At 49.6% G+C, this 17,902-nt stretch overlaps 3 protein-coding genes across 17 annotated transcripts in view; all 3 read right to left on the bottom strand.

Moving 5' to 3' along the window:
- Positions 1-784: 784 nt before the first annotated feature.
- On the bottom strand, positions 785-5,508 carry TMEM25 (transmembrane protein 25). Of its 7 annotated transcripts, XM_043900568.1 has the most exons (9): positions 5,248-5,508; positions 4,598-4,688; positions 4,045-4,356; positions 3,325-3,615; positions 2,999-3,130; positions 2,668-2,698; positions 2,414-2,514; positions 2,187-2,273; positions 785-2,046 (listed from the first exon to the last, which is right to left on the bottom strand). In XM_043900568.1, the coding sequence occupies exons 1-9, from the start codon at positions 5,506-5,508 to the stop codon at positions 1,973-1,975; spliced, it is 1,380 nt and encodes a 459-aa protein (XP_043756503.1). In that variant the 3' UTR covers positions 785-1,972. The 7 variants fall into 7 exon arrangements, with proteins under 7 accessions (XP_043756503.1, XP_043756499.1, XP_043756504.1 ...); XM_043900564.1 differs by having other exon boundaries at positions 785-2,273; XM_043900569.1 differs by having other exon boundaries at positions 785-2,273; positions 4,045-4,260.
- On the bottom strand, positions 5,473-10,011 carry TTC36 (tetratricopeptide repeat domain 36). Of its 4 annotated transcripts, none has more exons than XM_043900621.1 (4): positions 9,889-9,980; positions 9,682-9,763; positions 8,549-8,854; positions 5,473-5,806 (listed from the first exon to the last, which is right to left on the bottom strand). In XM_043900621.1, exons 3-4 carry the CDS (start codon positions 8,820-8,822, stop codon positions 5,544-5,546), a joined length of 537 nt encoding a protein of 178 aa, XP_043756556.1. In that variant the 5' UTR covers positions 8,823-8,854; positions 9,682-9,763; positions 9,889-9,980; the 3' UTR covers positions 5,473-5,543. The 4 variants fall into 4 exon arrangements, with proteins under 4 accessions (XP_043756556.1, XP_043756563.1, XP_043756544.1 ...); XM_043900628.1 differs by having other exon boundaries at positions 8,549-8,831; XM_043900609.1 differs by having other exon boundaries at positions 9,682-10,011.
- Positions 10,012-10,478: 467 nt separating this feature from the next.
- Positions 10,479-17,902, bottom strand: part of KMT2A (lysine methyltransferase 2A) — an 80,234-nt gene continuing 72,810 nt past the window's right edge. For all 6 annotated transcript variants that reach the window (XM_043900510.1, XM_043900519.1, XM_043900527.1 and 3 more), the window contains 4 exons: positions 17,675-17,782; positions 16,522-16,605; positions 15,918-16,047; positions 10,479-15,459 (listed from right to left, as the gene is read on the bottom strand). In XM_043900510.1, coding sequence (XP_043756445.1) covers positions 15,184-15,459; positions 15,918-16,047; positions 16,522-16,605; positions 17,675-17,782 — 598 coding nt within the window. In that variant the 3' untranslated portion in view covers positions 10,479-15,183. The remainder of the gene's footprint in view (positions 15,460-15,917; positions 16,048-16,521; positions 16,606-17,674; positions 17,783-17,902) is intronic.

Here is a 17,902-nt window from a genome sequence, read left to right as displayed (position 1 = left end):
AGTTGACAACTGAAGGGAGAAAGAGTTTTACAATAATAGCAAGACACTCTCAATAAGGGATAGAACACCCAAACTGAAGATAAGTAAGGAAATATCCTGAGCAGCACAATAAACCAACTAGTTCTAACAGACACAAACAGAACTCTAGCCAACAGCAGAGAATACACTTAAGTGCACATGGGACATGTTCCAGGATAGAACATATGTTAGGGCACAAATTAAGTCTCAACAGATTTTAAAAGGTATATAGCATACAAAGTACTTTCTCAGACCACCATGAAGAGCAGTTAGAAATCAATAACACAAGGAAAACTGAAAAATTCTGCGGAAGTTAAACGATACTTAACCAATGGGGCAAAGAAATCACAAGGGAAATTGGAAAATAACTTAAGATTCTTAGAGATAAATGAGAACAAAAACACAACATTCCAAAACTTATGGGCTACAGCAAAAGCAGTGCTCAGAGGCAATTTATAGTTATAAATGCTTACATTAAAAAAGTACTCAGGGACTTCCCTTGTGGTCCAGTGGCTAAGACTCCTGAGTTCCCAGTGCAGGGGGCCCAAGTTCAATCCCTGGTTGGGGAACTAGATCTCAAATGCCATAAGTAAGACTGGGCACAGCCAAATAAAGCAGTAAATTTAAGTACTCAGTCTGGCTTTACAACCCGAGGAATTAGACAAAGAACTAAACTCAAAGATAGTGGAAGGAAGGAAATAAAGATTAGAGCAGAGATAAATGGAGAATTAAAAAAAAATTTTTTTGAAGGAATGAAACAGACATGTAACATTCACTCAGTCAAGTTTATTGAATCTACTGTGTGCTCAGCACTGTTCTTGGTGGTATCAAGAAAAATTACAAAACAAGGTATCAACAAGGGAAAAATATACTTTGCATGCTATTAATTTGCAATCTTTTTCATGTTGCCTTTCAACAGTGTACTTGGGTTGTTCTGGGATATTTGATCTCCCCTCCTTTCCCACGTCTCCCTAAGGTTTCCAGCATTGTCAAATGATGTGCTACTGTGACCATCCCCTAAAGGATGGAGGATGGGACAAGAACAGTTTCCTGCTGATGGGGAGGTCAGGGCTAGGCGCCCATGGAAAGGGGAGATATTTTGAGCAGAAACCCATCAACCCCAAGGGCTCAGGGCACTCACAGTGAGTCATAAAAAGGCCAAACTCGGGAAAGCCACAGGCAGGGCCCGGGGCCACACTCCCTTCCCAGGAGATGTGCTTAAAGTGCAACCCTGTGAAAAATGAGGCACAGCTGCATGCAGTCCTGGGCACGAGACTTCTCACCTCCCTCTTGTCTCCTGACTTGTGCCAATACCAGGCTCTGACACCACGAGGGCCCAGGCCAGCAGGGGAGTCTAGTGCCCAGTGAAGAAACGAAGGTCCAGCGTATAACCTACGATGCCCAAGAGGGTAGGCGCAGAGGGGCAGAGAGATGCAGCAAAAAGGACTGGTCTGTGCTTCACCAGCACCCCTGAATCAGGGGTGGGTTCATGTGGAAAGGGCAGGTTGGTTCTCTACAGCTAGCAGGGTCCTAAATTTTCCCTGAGGGAACAAAGCTGCATAGCATATGAAGGAAATCCAGGACGTGCAAGGCCCCCCGCCCCCCAACCAAGCAGGCCCCATGCTTGCTGTACACAGTGCTGAGGAGCACTGGTGCGGGCAGAGCCGGCCCGAGCCAGCAGGGCCATGCCACGCTTAGATGCTAGCTGACCTCCAGGCACACCTGGGCACGGGCAGTCATGCAGGCCCCCAACTGGAGTCAGAACAGGTCCAGGTCCAGCCAGGAGTAGGTCCAGCTGGCAGCCTGGCCAAGAATACCCGTGCCCCCGGGGCAAGCAAAAGTGGCAGAGGCATGGCCTCTTCCCATTGGCAACATGGCCAGGCAAAGGATGCCTTGGACGAGGACCAGGAGGATGCCCAGGGGCCAAGAAGGTACCCTCTGTCTTGGCCTCATCTCAGAGCCAGATTTCATCACTGCTCACACTGGACACCCGGTAAATGTAGCCCAGCATTGGGAGGCGGATGAAACCTGCGGGGTCACAGATCCCAGGAGACTCAGTCACCCTCATTTCTTGGAAGCTGGGAGACCACTCTCTGCCCTTGGTGACTCAGAGGCCTTTGGCACACGCGGGAGGACAAGGGAGCAAGGCAGCAGGCCGCTTTCCCTACCTCGGCTGGTGAGGAGGCCACCAGGCTCTGGGTCCAGAAGGTCTGGCCTGCTGTTGTCCTGAGCCATCTGCCGGTCTGCTGGTTTCCCTGTGGGGTGACAAAGGGGGTGGCGCCCGGGATGAGGCATGTGCCCGATGGGGCCTAGCCCCTCCTGAGGTCCAGCGTGTCTCTTTTTCTCAGAAGCACCTCTGAAGATAAAGCTGGGGCAAACAGCTTGCTGGGTGTACCTCTGCAGTCTGGAGTGAGGTCATTGAGCTGAAGGTTGGACGGGAGGGACATGTTCTCGCGTGGCAGGCGCACGTTGTTGAGTTTCAGGTTGTTGGAGTCACTACGGGAGGACAAAGGCTCGGATGGGCCCTGGCACCAGTGGGAACAGATTCCTGCTTGGAGGCCATTCCAGAACCACCAGAAAGCCCAGGATCCCGCCTGTCCCCATGCCGCCTCTCCATTTGGCCCCTCCATACAGCCCCAGGAGAGTTACCTAGAGATCAGGGATGGGCGCCGGGAGGGGCCTGAGGAGAGAGAAACCACAGCACTGTCTCAGTGCACCCACCCCCTCTGGGCTCTGGCCCTGCCCTCTCAGGCCCAGGTCCCTTGGGCAAGGGGCCTCTCAGATGACCAGACAGGGTTCCAGTGCCCAGCACGGCTCCCTGGGATGTATGTGGTCTAAACCACGGCCACACCCTGGAAGACCTGTCCTACCACTTGTCAGAGACCTGCCCAGCTCCAGTCACTGCCCGTGCCCTCACCCCCACACCTGATCTCATCTCCGCGCTCCCAGCATCCTCTGTCCCCCCTTGCTTTGGCCTTACCTTTGGTCTTCTTCTCTTTCCTGCAGATCAGGCAGGCCACCAAGGTGCTGAACCCCACCAGGGTGCCCAGGGCAAGCCCTCCAGCCACAATGATGCCCAGCAGTGGCACTTCCACCCGGGTGGCCAGGAGCCCTGCAGGTAGTCCTCTGGTTAGTTCCATGACCCTTGACTCGGAGACACCACAGGTCCCTACTCTGTCCTCTTTGCCCAAGGTGGCTAGGGACAGCTTTCATGAGAACTCACCCAAAAGACAAGTCTTCCCATTTCTGTACCCTGACCCTACACCCACCCGAGGCTCTGCTGGGCCCATGGCATGCAGTGCTCACCTGGGGCTGGAAGCGAGGAACTGGTGACACCCACGTCGTTGGTGGCCACCACCGAGAGGTTGTGTGGCAGGCTGCGGAGCTGCAGCTGCACAGTGTGGTTGGTGAGCCAGGGGTAGTTCTGGGCATCCAGCACCAGGAAGTCCGAGGTGTTGACAGTCACTGGCCCATCCTGGTCGATCCAGGTCACATTGGCAGGCGGGTTGGCACGCACGAGGGCAAAGAGGATGACCAGAAGGCCCGGGCCCTGAGCTTCCTGGTACTTGGCCCCAACCTGAGCAATCTCCGGCTTAACTGGTGCAAAGCAGAGACCACTATGTTCCCACCACAGCCCCTTGCTTGCCTTGCCCTTTCTTCCCAAACCCAGAAGGGAGCCAGGGTCCTGAACCTCTCCTTAGGGGGCACCAGGAAAAAGGATGGCTGGGTCTGCCAGAAACAGTATTTCATAAGGGCATAAACACTAGAACCAAATGTCCAGAATCCTGACTCTGCTACTTACCAGCTCTATGACCTGGGCAGATTGCTTAACCTCTCTGTGCCTCACTTTTCTGATTTATAAAATGGGGACAATAGTAATTAACTCATAGGATTGTTGTGAGAATAAAGTGAGTTAATATTTGCAAAGTACTTAAGTGTTAAAACATCCTAGCAAACTGCCTGCCTGGTAGCTGTTGGGGGTCCCTAGGCAGAGAACCCCTCTCTGGCCACCCGAGGGGCACTCACATTGCACATTGAGGATAACGGATGCATTGGCTGACTGGCCACTGCCTGGGTCCTGCAGGGAGCAGTTGAGTTCATGCTGGGCCCGCTGGGCAGTGACAGTGAAAGTGCTGGTGCCTCCAGAGAAGGCCTCCCTGCCCACACTCAGCAGTCTCGAGGTGCTGGCCTCCTGCAGCTGTCCATCCAGGTACCAGGCCAATCGAGGGGTGCCAAGTCCCCCTGCCACACGGCAGGTGAAGGCATGGCGTTCATTCTCTCGAAGTGCCCGCTCTGCCCAGGTCTGACCATCAATTTGTGGCGCCAGCTCCCCCCAACCTAGAACATAGTGGAGTCTGGGGAGAGCTGGTGGACAGTACTGTTATGTGACACGGGTGAGGTCCAGTTCCAGAGGGACCTGGGTTCTCTCACCAGGGACTGGCTGGACCTTGGTAGGTGGATGAGGAGAGCTCAGTTCTGGTGCCTAAAAGTGGGTACCCAAACTGAAGATGCAGGCAAGGAGGGGAGAGACAGGGACTTGACCCCACAGACACATGCCAAGGGATGAACAGGGGTGTACCTGAGCTCAGAAGGGCCGGCAGGAGCAGAAGTGTGTGCGGGAGGGTAGGCCCTGGAGGCAGTGCCATGGTGGCACAGGCCTGGGCCCCAGGCTGCCGAGAGAAGGGGGCGGGCCTTGATGTTAGTAGCCAGGTGAGAGCATGCAAGTTTAGTAACTCCTCCAGGAATTTTGTCTCAGAAACAAAAATGAACCATGCACGGAAACACAAATGTGGAATGACCCACAGTGGTGAAGGCAAAGATGTAAATGATCAAGCCCCATGGTCCAAACCCAGGCTGGCATGTACCTGTACACCCTGCGGGCGCAGAATTGAGCCCTGACTCCAAGGGACAAACAGGCACATGCTCGCAGGTACACAGAAACAACGAGCAACGGTGCAGCCCGCACCAGGCCAAGACACACAACACACACACACACACCCCCACCTATCACACCCACCCACCTATCCCCACCCCACACATACGCAGACAAGTCGGGTATACAAGCCCCTCCCCAAAAGGGACCGTCCGTCTCCCGACCCCGGCTCTCTCCTGCCCGCTTCCCTTTTCCCATCCTCCGGATTTGGGCCGAAGACAAGGTGATCCAGGACGCAGGGGTAGAGAAGAAGCATCCCCGCTCCCGCCTCCGCCCAGCCTTCCTGGGCGGCTCACCTGGCTCACTCCACGAGAGCAGCCAGAGCAACTGCTCAGGCCTGCGGAGCACCGCAGTCCGCCGCAGGGCCCGGGGCTGCGCCAGGCAGGGCCAATCGATGACCGATCTCGGTCCGACGGGCCCTTCCTCCCCGGCGGCGGATCCGGGACTGTCTCATGCGTAGGGGACCCCTGAGCGCGCATCCCTGTGAGGATCGGCGAGCGGACGCGGACACAGGCGGGGGCTGGGCGAAACCACAGCTTTATTGGTTGCTGGCGCATCCCCCCACACTCCTCGCTCTCCCGCCTGCCAGCGCTCAGCGCTCGTCGCGGGGCCGGCGCAGCTGCCCCATCACGTCGGCCAGCATGCGGTTGCACAGCGCCGCGTACGGGTTGAGCTGCACCAGCTGGCGGCGCGCAAACTGGCTGCCCAGCCGTGCCGCCCGCTCGAAGTCACTGCGGGCGTCGTCGTCCCGGCCCTGCAGCCGCGCCACGAGCCCGCGCTGCACAAAGCCCTGGCGGGCGGTGCGACCTCGGCCGCCGCTCAGCGCCAGCGCGCGCTCCAGGTCCTCCAGGGCGCCTGCGGGACGGACCGACGGATGGGCAGGGGTTAGGGCTGCGGCCAGCAAGATCCGGCCCCAAGTGCAGGCTCTGGGGCTCGGCCATTTACATCCCGCCCGCACACGACCCTCGAGATCAGTATTGTTATTCCCGTTACGCAGAGATAAGACTGGAAGAGTGGGCAAAAGTTGGCCTAGACTGCACAGCCAGTTAGTGGCAGAGTTGGGACTGAAGCCCAGGTCTCGCCTTGTCCGCGTTATTTTCCACCATCTGATATATCAGAACAGGGGTGGTCACTATATTATGAATCTGCTCCTGTTGCCCGGCACGAAGCAGGTGGTTTCTTCCACACATAATTAACCTTCTATTATTAGCCAGGTGACTGACTCTGAATCCTAGGGTCCAAAAGCATTAGTATTAACTGACAACTATTTCTTACATAATAAAGTCCGTTTTTTTTTGGGGGGGGGGGGAGCTGCACCAGGCGGTATTCAAGATCTTAATTCCGTGACCAGGGATTGAACCCTTGCCCCTTCAGTGGAAGGGCAGTCTTGACCACTGGACCACTACGGAATTCCCTAACGTTTTTTTCCCACTTTAATATGTATTTTTATGTATTTATTTGGCTGTGCTGGGTCTTAGTTGTAGCATGTGGGATCTAATTCCCTCACCAGGGATTGAACCTGGGTCCTGTGCATTGGGAGCATGTAGTCTTAGCAACTGGATCACCCAGAGACATCCTTCTCTAACTTTTCAAGACGTTTTCTCTCCTCTTCCTCTGTATGCCTTAAAATGGCTTCTCTCACCTGTGTTCTCTACTGACTGCCTCTCCTTATTCTTTATTTCTATGGTCTTCATTATTTTGTATCTAATTTTCTTTGAAGGAGGTCTTGGAGCCAGAGCTGGCCTGCAGCACTTTTGTCACCCTCATAAATACTTGGCTTCTTAGGCATCAGAGCTCTGAACTCAGCCTCAGGCAGCCAGTTGGTACCCACTGTAGGTCCACCGAGCTGCATTTGTTCTGGGCTCTGCTTCCATTCACTCCTGTCCTCCAGTCTATTGAGCCTGTCAGGGCAGGGAGCTAGGGGAGTGCCAGCAGCATCCTACACCAAGGCTGATCTCCCCTGCCCTCTGTGTTTTGGTTCTCAGAACGCAGCAGGGATTCTGCTCCCTACCTGACCTGGTGGGTTGAGAAGCTCTCTAATCACAGCATTTGTTGATTTCCCTCAGAGGAGCTGGTCTGGAGGAACTGAAGGCAGAAACCCCTTGGATGCTCTCTGGGGTTCTGGTCTGTAGGCTTTCCCCAGCAGACTTTATGGCCTTGCTCTGCCAAACTGGTGGCAGACAAGCCTGGGAAAGGGGCCCTCGGAGTTCCCCGATATCCTCAGAATGGAGCCCAGCCTCCCCAGCCTGGCACTCCTGGCCCTAGGAACACCACTACCACGAGTGCCCTAGTAGCTCCATACTACGCTTCTGTGGGTTACTCTTCAGTGATTCCTGGTATTTTCAAGACAGTGTTCGATCATGGCCTCATATTACCAGTTCATCGCTCTCTCGGCCTCTGTTTACCTCAGGCTTTGAAGAGACTCCATCCTTCCAGCCCTCCTTTTCCAATCAGAGTAGAGATCTGAAGCTCCCTGTACCTGTCCATGACTTCTGGACTTCTACAGGCCATGCCTTCTCCCACTCGCTGCCCTCCAACCAGCTAACTCCTACTCATCTTCAAAACTCACTCCTCAGGAACAGACCCTCAAGCTGAACCCTCTCAGCTTATTATGTGGCTATTAGGTTTTTGTCTGTCCTGCCTTCAAGGCTGAGCTTCATGAAAAGCAGTATCACGTGGGGATTAAGCCCTGCCACCTGAACCAAATCCCAGCTTTGCCACTTCTCAGCTATATGACTAGCAAGCCATTTTACTTAACTTCCAAGCTTTAGTGTATCATCTGCCAAATGGAGACAAGAGCATGAACCTTTTTAGTGTTGTAGTGAGGGCTAAACAAACGATGACAACTGACATGTAAAGTGCTCAGTCAGGGGACTTCCCTGGTGGTCCAGTGGCTAAGACTCTGCCCTTCCACTGCAGGGGGAATGAGTTTAATCCCTGGTCAGGGAACTAAGATCCCATATGCTGCAGGGTATGGCCAAAAAAGAAATAAAAATAAATTTTAAAAACCTTTATTATTTTTAAAAGAGGACTTCCCGAGTGGTTCAGTCCCCTTCCAATGCAGAGGCTGGGAGTTTGACCCTGGTCAGGGAACTAAGATCCTACATGCCATGGGGCAACTAAGTCCGTGCGCCAAACTATTAATAGAAAAGCCCCCTCCATGTGCCACAGCGAAGACCCAACGCAAACAAACAAAAAACAGAATCTCTGAATCCATGATTAAAGAGGAAAGACAAGATGCATCTTGTACAGAAGGGTGTTGGTTAACAGATTTAGAAGGTAGAATAAAGTTACCATTAAGAAAATATATACAAGGGCTTAGTGCCTGGCACATAGTAATTGCTATGAGTCCTCAGCACCTAGCCCACTGCTACAATATAGGCTCTCATTAAATGTTGTAAAAAAACAGACTGTAGTCTCTCTCTCACAATATCCCCAAGAGATCAGCAGGGCCCATGATGTATCTCTTATGAGTAGGGACGTAGGTTCCAGAGCTCGGTGACTTCCCACACTCCATGTCCAAGCCCCGCGGCCACACCATCTCTGGTCTGTGTCCTCCCAAACGCCCTGCACAGGCTCCAGGGACCCTCGCCTCACCTGCCACATCCCCCTGGAGACGCCGGGCCTGGGCTCGGTTATTGTAGGCTGAGGCCCTCTCAGGCAATAGGGTGATGGCTTGGCCAAACCTCTCCAGGGCTGTGCTGAGGTCGCCAGCCTCTGCTGCGATCACCGCCTGCAGCTCCAGGGCCTTGGACTGCTCCAGCTGTGCTCGTGGGAAAACTTCATCTGTGCCGGGGATGGAGCCAGGAGACAGCTGTGTGGTTGGCAGCAGGAAGCAACAGTCCCCTTGGGCTTTGGGAACCTGGGACATGAGCCAGGGCTGACCAGGCAGGGTGTAGGTCACTACAATCAGATGCAGTGTTTGGGGCAGGGGGAGCAGAGGCCACTGAGGAAGAGCTCTGGCACTGCCTAGTTCCAAAGAGACCTGGGAAAGTGGCCTTGGTTGGCTCCCCAGTGCCAAAAGAATGAAACCCAAACTCTCTAGCCTGTAGCTAAATCACTGGTTGAAGGTCACACCCCCCAGAAGTTGCACAGATTGGATTGGAACCCAGGTCTTTCCGACTCATTAGTCTGTCCCCATTTTGTTCTAGTGCATTGCTTCCAACAGGAAGGCCTCCATGATACAGGGTCATGAAAACCATTTCCAATGCTTCCCTCAGCTTTTCAGCCTAAAGTTTCATTAAGACTTAGGCTTCGCTCCTTTAGAAATAAAGAGCATCAAAACTTCCGGATGGTGACAGTCCTCTTATGGGCCAGTAGAAAAGCCAGTGAGCACATTCAATCCGGAAGCATTAGCTCAGGGCTTGGCATTTAAAGGTGATACTGAATGCCTGCTTAGTTGAAACTGGTTAGCTGAGCTACCCCCTGCCCTGTTTCTGTCTTCCATGCCGTGGAGGGTGATACCATCTGTTCTAACAAACGTGTGAATTTCACATGGCCCCGCTCCCCGCCACCACAGTTGAACGTGGGGCAGGGTTGGAAGACAAACCCTGGCTTTCTCCTCTGGGCTCAGTGACTCTTGCCAAGCTTCCATCAGTGCACTGAGGATCAGCAGTCATCATCCAAGTGTCGGGGAATGAGCAGCCTTGTAAGACCACCTACTTCTGCCACCCCAGTGAGGTAGCAGACCAGCCAGTGTGGAGAGCTGGATTCCAAGGTCAAATACTCACCTTCGTCTACTTCCTTCTCTGCTTCATCTCCCAGGTCCAACCCAACAATATCTCCAAACGGGGAGTCGGGGTTGAAGATGGCCTGCAAGACGGCCTGATCATTTGGAGTCCCCATGGTGTTCAACTCCCAGATCAAAAAGGTGAGTCACAATAAGGGGAAGGAAAAAAAGCTGAGGGCTGAGCCTCTTGTCAGTTTTAAGCCTCTACCTGATCCAGAGAGAGGAGGTCTGTTTGAGGACCAGCTCCCAAGAGGAGTGTTGTCCAGTCTTCGGCTGGAGTGTAAACTCAAGCCCCTTCAGCCTGGGGACAGTGACCCTGGCTTGGCTGAATATTTACAAATATTTCTCAACTGCTTCCCTACCCCCACCCCAATCTGAGGGAGAAACAGAAAAAGTAAATCCCATTTCAGCTTTAAGGTGGAGTGGAGCCAAGAGAGAGGGTACTGTCCATTTCCCAGAAATGTTTTCTTTATACTCACAGATTTGGGAAGAAATTGTTAGAAGCCAATGCCTGACTGCTATGGATGAAGACTGGGTATTTGTAGGAAGTAAAGGAACTAATCTTTTGTTCTCTTGACCCCTTCCTCACATCCAGAGTTAATTAGGTCCCAAATATATATCACTGATGAACAAGAGAAGAAAATATGATTAAGAGAGGCAGTGTAGAGTGAGGCCTGACAGAAGGGAATGATTTCAAGATTCCACCTTAAAAGAAAGGACTGTGGAAGGGATTTTGTAATCAGGTCATGGGCCACAGCCCTCCCACCTCAACCAAAGCCAAAAGAAAGTTCAACCATGTGCAGCAATAAACTTGACATGTTTATTAATTAAACTATCACTTAAATAAAAAAAAGTGCATAGAAAATAAACATGTTTAAAAACTCCTTTTTTTTTACAACTATGTACACTTTTTACTTTTACATTCAGTCTTTCGTAGACAGCTTTCAGCATTATTATTTTTTGAACTATTAAAGTATTTTCCTTCTTCCCTGTCACAGGGAGTTAACACTGATGGACTTTAGACACATTTTTTTTCCTTTTTTTTTTTTTTTTTTCTTTTTCTCTAACCAGAAGCTTGGAAGAACACAAGGGAAAAAAAAAAACAAAACCGAAAGATCTGTTATACATGATAAAGTTGTCAAGAAATGTCTTATTCCTAGAAAAGAAGCTTGTCATCTGTTGAGCTTTTGAAACAATTATTCAACTACCTGTATTTACTAAAGAGACTGTTAAAAGTTCAATAAAAGAAACACCACAAGTCTATTTTCTTGGTTGAAAGACAGAACTAGAGTACCTCGGAACAAGATACCAGGAAAGCACAGAACACAATTTTCCCCTAAATGCAGGTGGTAACCCCAACATTCATAACCAAAAATAGAGAAACAAGGAGTACAGGTACTGACTGGCAACATTCACAGGCAGAAAAAAACCCAGGTGACACCATTTCTGCATTTCTCTCTGATCCCGGGAATGGACTGCTTTGCCATCCCCTTAGAGTTGGAGTCTCCTCCCATGTGGGGGGATCAGAGGAGCGCCAGACTGACAATTTCCTGCCACTACTAGCAACTGTAACACAATCCTTATCTATAGTGTTAAGAGAATTAAAAGCCATGGACTGAACTAGGCTTTGTTACATGGTGCATTACTATATTAGTTCCTATATATATCATATTTATATTTATTTGAAAACCAAAACAAAAAAGTTGCAAGGTTTCAGAGTGTGAGACTTGACTGGTATTCATGATTCGGCACAAAACCATCTGCTCAAATAACCTTGTATTGCTTTAAAATGAAGGAAACGAAACATAAAATTACACCCAGCCCTTTGCAATGACCCGCTTTTCCTTTAAAAAAAAAAAAACACCAAAAAACCCACAACTTGATTTCTATTAAAAAAAAAAATCCCAAATCAAACTTAACATCTGACAAGGTTTTGACCTTTAGTATTTTCAGATATTCGATTGAACGTCAGTCCTTTAGAAAGATACATTCATTAGAAGGTTTTTTTTTGTTGTTTTTTTTGTTGTTGTTGTATTTTTTTTTTTTTAAATCAAGGGAGCTGCATGGTGCTCACAGCATTGGCCGGGGGGGGTTGACAGAGGCAAGCAGGGTGGCAGAGTGGATCCCGGCAAAGGAGTCTGGTTGAAAACTTTTATATATATATATGTATATATATATATATAGCTGCCAGGGCTTCCCCCTTGATTCTGGTTATTGGTCTAAAAACAGGAGGGGCTGGGCTGGAGGTGGTGGACGGTAACAGAGGGAGCCAAAGGGACCAAGTTCCGGCCAAAGGGTCAGCGCCATGCAGCTCCTCTGGTTACACAGTTGTCACTGGCCACCAGGAAATGCAGCCACAACAGGTTCTAGCAGCAAAGCTGTACGTGAGCTGGCTCTCTCACTGAGAACTGACCCGGTTTGCAGCTGTGACCCCTTAGGGGTTTGGGGTGCCCCTCAGGGGATTCTTGGGAACAACCCACCATGGTTCCTCAGGCTGCACTTTTGTGCGGAGATCCCCTTGGTCACTTTCACAACAGACTCAGAGGTGTCTTGGAGATAGCTATGCCGGTTTGGTTTTGTTTTTTCCCGCCTTCTTTCCCTCTTGCAGGGAAAACCTTAGCTTAATCCCCAAGTTGCTGGCAGGTACGCTGAATTTTGGCAATGGACTCAAGGCTGAGATCTAGGAGGAACTCCTCATTTCTGTGGTTGACAGGGAGTGGGAAGGCAAGGCAAACCATCTGCAGCTGGCAGGAGAAGGAAGCTGGGGGTCCCTCCCCGGCCTCAGGGTTTGGGGTTGGTAGAAAGAGATGAGGAGGGGGCTCACAGTACAGTGCGGCCTAGCAGGGCAGTCACTAGGTCTACTGAGCTGAGTTTCCCCCACTCCCGACTGGCCTTTGGGTCTTCCTCAAGGTGAATTCATGACCCGTCAGTGCATTAATCATTTCAGTAACAAATGCAGCTTAAGGTTTTTTTTTTTTTTCTTTAAAAAAAAAAAAAGAAAAAGGAATAAAAGGATATACAAAAAAACCTCACACAGTGCAATAATAAAGGAAACCAGACACCAGTGGAACCCCTTGGGCCACTGTATCTTGTTCACGGGCAAAAGGAGGAAGGGAGGTGAGGTCTGGGCAGACTGCTTTGCCCCAGGCCCCTGCTGGCACTTCTCTGAGATGACAGGGAGTCTCTGCCATCCTGGCCACAGTGCTGGGTTCCCTGCACAACAGAGAAAACAGTGACAGTGTTCCAGCAGAGCCACCAAAGTTCTTAATTAAGGTCACGGAAGAACAGGGAGCCCAGGGTGGAAGGCACAGCAGAGCCGTGAGTCCCGGGGCAGAGAGCGCTGGGCTGAGTCGTATTGCTTTGCTAGACTTCCTTCCGGAGGAATGGGCTTCTCGTGGTGAGAAGAGGCACCCCGCCCTCCACTGGACTACGCTGCTCTGAAACCTCGTGGCTGACAGGCCGAGGAGCATCTGCGTTATCGTGAGTGGTCAGACTGTGCTTCAGTTTCAACGGGCTGCCCCAAAAGAGGGCATGGGGGGACCCAGGGGGTCTTTGCAGGCGTGAGGACATGGTGGGCAGAGAGGGGGGGGGACGAGGTGACCTACGAGGCAGATGGTGATGGAAAACATCAGGTTGCCATTCAGCTTGGTTGATAACTCTGGAAGAGGAAAGACAGGGAAGTGCTGGCGCTCACCTCTCAGCACTGGGCTGTGCCAGGAAGGAGGGAGAGAGGCGGGCAAGAGGAGGAGGAGCTGCTGTGTCGAGATCCTACCGCAGCCATTCAGGAGCTTTGACCAGGGAAGGAGGGGAGTGGCCCGATGGAGCTGGGGGCACCTTCCTTTTCCACTTATTGTCAAAGAGCAAACCCAGGAAACGTTTATGTCAACAGGGCACAAACAAGCTACACATTAAACAACGAAAAGGACACCTTCCAGGGGGAAGTTGGGCAGGAAAAACCAGACTTTGTGTGTACAGCTGAATATTTTCTCTAACTTCATCCTATGAAAATAAAAAATTATTAAAAACCGATCTTCTTTTAAATTAGGATAATACCGCGGTTTAAAAAATAGCCTTGTCATAAGTGCTTCTCCCTATGAAGTGCTTCTCATAGAAAAATATACAAAATATATTTACATTTATAAAACCTTAAATAGTAAACTGTAAACAGAACCGAGTAAAATTCAATGACTTAATTTAACAGGTTCAGGACACCGTCTTGGGGAAGAGAACAGAAGGAACATTTGATGCTGTTTTGACCACATCCTAAGGAGTAATCAGGGCAGTAGTGTCATTTCATTTCATTTGCTTTAGCCACAGATTTTGCACAGGTGGCAGAGGTCCCTCAATACAAGGTGGTCTAGTCCCCAAGTTTTGGGCCTTGAAATCTGATTAGTGTTCTGCCTTCAACTGGACACTGACCATTTAAAAATTAAGTCTTCCTATGTCTTAACAAGGGGAAAATAAAGTTACCATGTCCTAGGAATGGGACCCAGGGGTCATCCTGGTTGTGAAACTCTGACTGTTGCATGATTCAAATCCTATTTAAATAATCTTCCTCTTCTACATATATCTTTAAAACTCTCAGTGGAGCTTTATGAAAACATCTCCAAATTCTGTCTGGTTACAGCCAATGGCTCCTGTCCACTTTCCCACTGGGAGTGCTTACAGGCTCAGGGAACGTCTTGTAGGCACACCCTATGCCCAACAGGGAGTGTTCTTACCCAGGGAGTCGCTCTCCCCGACCACCCAGAGAGAACGGGAAAGCGGTGGGGTGCAGAACGGGGAAACAAGAAAGTGGAGTGAAGAGAAGGAACGAGAGGGAAGCCGCTCCTATTGTCTAGGAAGGTGACTGACTGAGATAAGGCTCATGGGGCTAACACTCCCGCTTAAAGCCCACAGGCTCAATGTTTGGTAATGAATTGGCACAACCCCAAGACAGCTTTTGACACCAAAGGTGCTAAGAATCCTGTCTCCCAACCAGAAGGGAACTGTCAACTGGGAGGATAGTAGGGAAAACCACCAGACCGTCTCTCTTTGTTCAACACACGGCTACAGGCTGGGCCCGGCTGGCAACCTGTCAGGTCTCCAACCAACCCCGCACCAGGGCTGTGCCTGACCCCTCGCTTACAGGTGCTCGGGAAACGCCACGACGAGGATGGCAACTTCTGAGGCGGTGCTCAGGCCAATCTCCCTACACAACTAACCCTCTACAGGCTCCTTCCAGGCAAGTCTGCCAGGGACCCCTTCTCCCACTTTTTTAACGGCACACAATCAGAGGGGCCCCAGTAGAAAGCCAATCACGGATCTTTTCTTCTAGACATCTCTCTCCAGGACTATGATCACATGTAGAATGTGAATATGGGACCCAAGGGAGCCCAGCTGTCACAGAGGCCCCTCAACTGTGCCCGCTCAATCCTGGAATACCTGGCTGCTGGCAAAGGCCTTCGGCATCGCTGTGGAGGCCCTGGGTCCTAGTACTCCGATACTGGGGAGGAGAGCAGCTTTAGTTTAGGAACTTCCGGCATTTCTTGGCACCACAGTTGCAGGGGAGCTTGTTGCTGGCATCCTCGATGGGGAATTTATAGTCGTAAGTGAGTTCCTCCCCTCGGTAGATCTTGCGCATGGCAAAGATGACAATGTGCTTCTGCCCATCGATGTTGATGACCCGAGAGTAGCAGTTGGGCTCACATGAGTGGTTGATGAAGCGGGCGGCGTTCCCGTGCATGGTAGCATCCACCACCTCAGAGTCATCGATCCGGAACATGTAGCAGCCGATGCCCTGCAGGAAGGAGGACAGAGAAGAGCCTGGCATTGATTACAGCTCAGGCTGGACAACACCCAACCTTTTTCTGATGTGATCTTAGCCACTGACGAACAAAGTTCCTTCTGGTAAAACTTCTGGATTTCTCCCATCTTTCAGGATGCTTCCATGAGAAATTCCTAGATTACGGGCACTGGACCACAGATTTATTAACGTCTCCACAAGAGAAACCTACAGCTTGCGTCACAATGTGCTTTCGATCCTGGGATCCATTCAGACAAATCTTCAAAGGGTATCTTTGCGTGCTAATCCCTAGAGTGGACTGGGCCCACCACAAATTCAGAGATGTTAAAATGTAATAGAACAGTGTCTAATTAATAAAACACACAAACTCCTCTGGGGTCTGGGGGCCATCTGTGTAGGTGACGGCCCCTTTCTATAACCAAAGAGCTGGAGAGTGCAAGCGTGCGGCTCACCTTGCTGTCATAGTACTTCTCTCTCTTGTCAGTCTGGATGGAACGGATGACATTGCCAGCGTACTCAATCACCATCTCACCTGCATCAATGTTTCTCTTACAGAAAAGCCCCCGGCCATGGATGGGAGACCTAGGACATAAAGATGGAAAAGACATCAGCTGCCGATTTTGCAAATAAGGTTAAATGTGTGAATACGTGAATAAAATCTCCAGGTCTATGAAGAGATTTACTGGTCTCTATTTCTATTGGTTCTATTCAGTAGAATCTCTTGGTCTCCATTTCTCCAGGAGAGACAGACACTTGGGAAAGAAAAGCTGGACCCACCTGATTTGAGTGAATATACTAATCATTCTAACAAATTGCTAAGGATTAAAGATTTCTCCATTCCATAACCGACCAGAAGTAGCAGTACATTAATGCTCACTGTGTTAAATTCCTTGTTCAACACAAGGAGCTCCAGGATCCCAGGACATCAGGTTCAATTAGTAATACTGATAAAAACCTCACTTACTGAATGAAGGAGGTGACTTCAGCATTTGGTCCACTCTGATTTTGGAAAACTTCATTAGTTTTCTAGAGTTCTTTCTATAATTTTAGCCATACCTGTAGACACCAACTGCCTCCTTAGAAGTCTTTTTTAAGTGCCGGAAACGCATGGGCATTGGTAGATCCATACTAGTTGCCCTCCTAAAGAAAGAAGGCTCGTTATTAATAAATTCTCTTTAGGAAATCACCAGTTTTGAGTCTTGGATCGAAGAGTCCTAGAGCATGTGACTACACTGTGTGTTCAATGCTAAGCCTAACAAGTGCCTTATAAAAATTTATCGTTGCTTAGTTGCTAAGTCATGTCCCACTCTTTTGTGATCCCATGGACTGTAGCTCGCCAGGCTCCTCTGTCCATGGGATTTCCCAGGCAAGAATACCGGAGTGGGGTGCCATTTTCCTATTCCAGAGGATCCTTCTGACCCAGGGATCAAACCTGAGGCTCCTGCATTGGCAGATGGATTCTTTACTACTGAGCCACGAGGGAAGCCCACCTTATAAAATTATGCCTATAATATGTTATATATGAAGCCTATGGTGGTACACCCAAAGCTGACAGAGTATACCATAGCTGAATAAAATATACATCTTATAGTTATTTGAGCTTCTCCTCTGTTAACATATTCCTCTCTCTTTGCCAGCCAGCTACTGCTACTTCAACACAAACTATATTCCTCTTCTTAAATACTACTTGGGATATTCTGATCCAAGCAAAACTGGAAGAGACGGAAGCAAAGAATATTTCTTTTTTTATTTTTTAATATAGTTGATTTACAATGCTGTGTTAATTTCTGGTGTATAGCAAAGTGATTTTACTTTATATTCTTTTACATATTCCTTTCCTTTATGGTTTATTACAGGATATTGAATATGGTTCCTTGTGCTATATGGTAGGACCTTACTGTTTACCTATCTTATATATAGTAGAAGTTTGTATCTGCTAATCCCAGACTCCTAATTTATCCTTACCCCCTTTCCCTTTTGGTAACTGTAAGTTTGTTTTCCATGTCTGTAAGTCTGTTTCTGTTTAGTAAAATAAGTTCATTTGTATTGCATTTTAGATTCCACATAATATAAATGATATTGTATGGTATCTGCCTTTTCCTTTCTCACTTCACTTAGTATAATCTCTAGGTCCATCCATATTGCTGCAAATGGTATTATTTCATTTGCAAAGAGTATTTCTGATGACCCCTCTCCACTCCAGACTTACCGAGCTGACTTCAGCTGTACCTCCTCCTCTTCCTCATCATTGGGGTTGTACTCAGGAGGCTGCCGGTGTTTAGAAGCCAGGAAGTTAAACATGTCAAATGCTGACTTCCTGGAGCCAAAAGATTAAGATATGTTTAGAGAGACAGTTTAGTAGAACCAGTGAAGGACAGTATTAACAGGAAGTCTCAGAGGTTAAGTGGGAAAATAATTATTCCAGTAGACAATAAAA

This window comes from Cervus elaphus, chromosome 1, assembly GCF_910594005.1.
Source record: "Cervus elaphus chromosome 1, mCerEla1.1, whole genome shotgun sequence".
In the NCBI taxonomy this organism is placed as follows: domain Eukaryota; kingdom Metazoa; phylum Chordata; class Mammalia; order Artiodactyla; family Cervidae; genus Cervus; species Cervus elaphus.
This window is presented reverse-complemented; position numbering and strand designations above follow the sequence as displayed.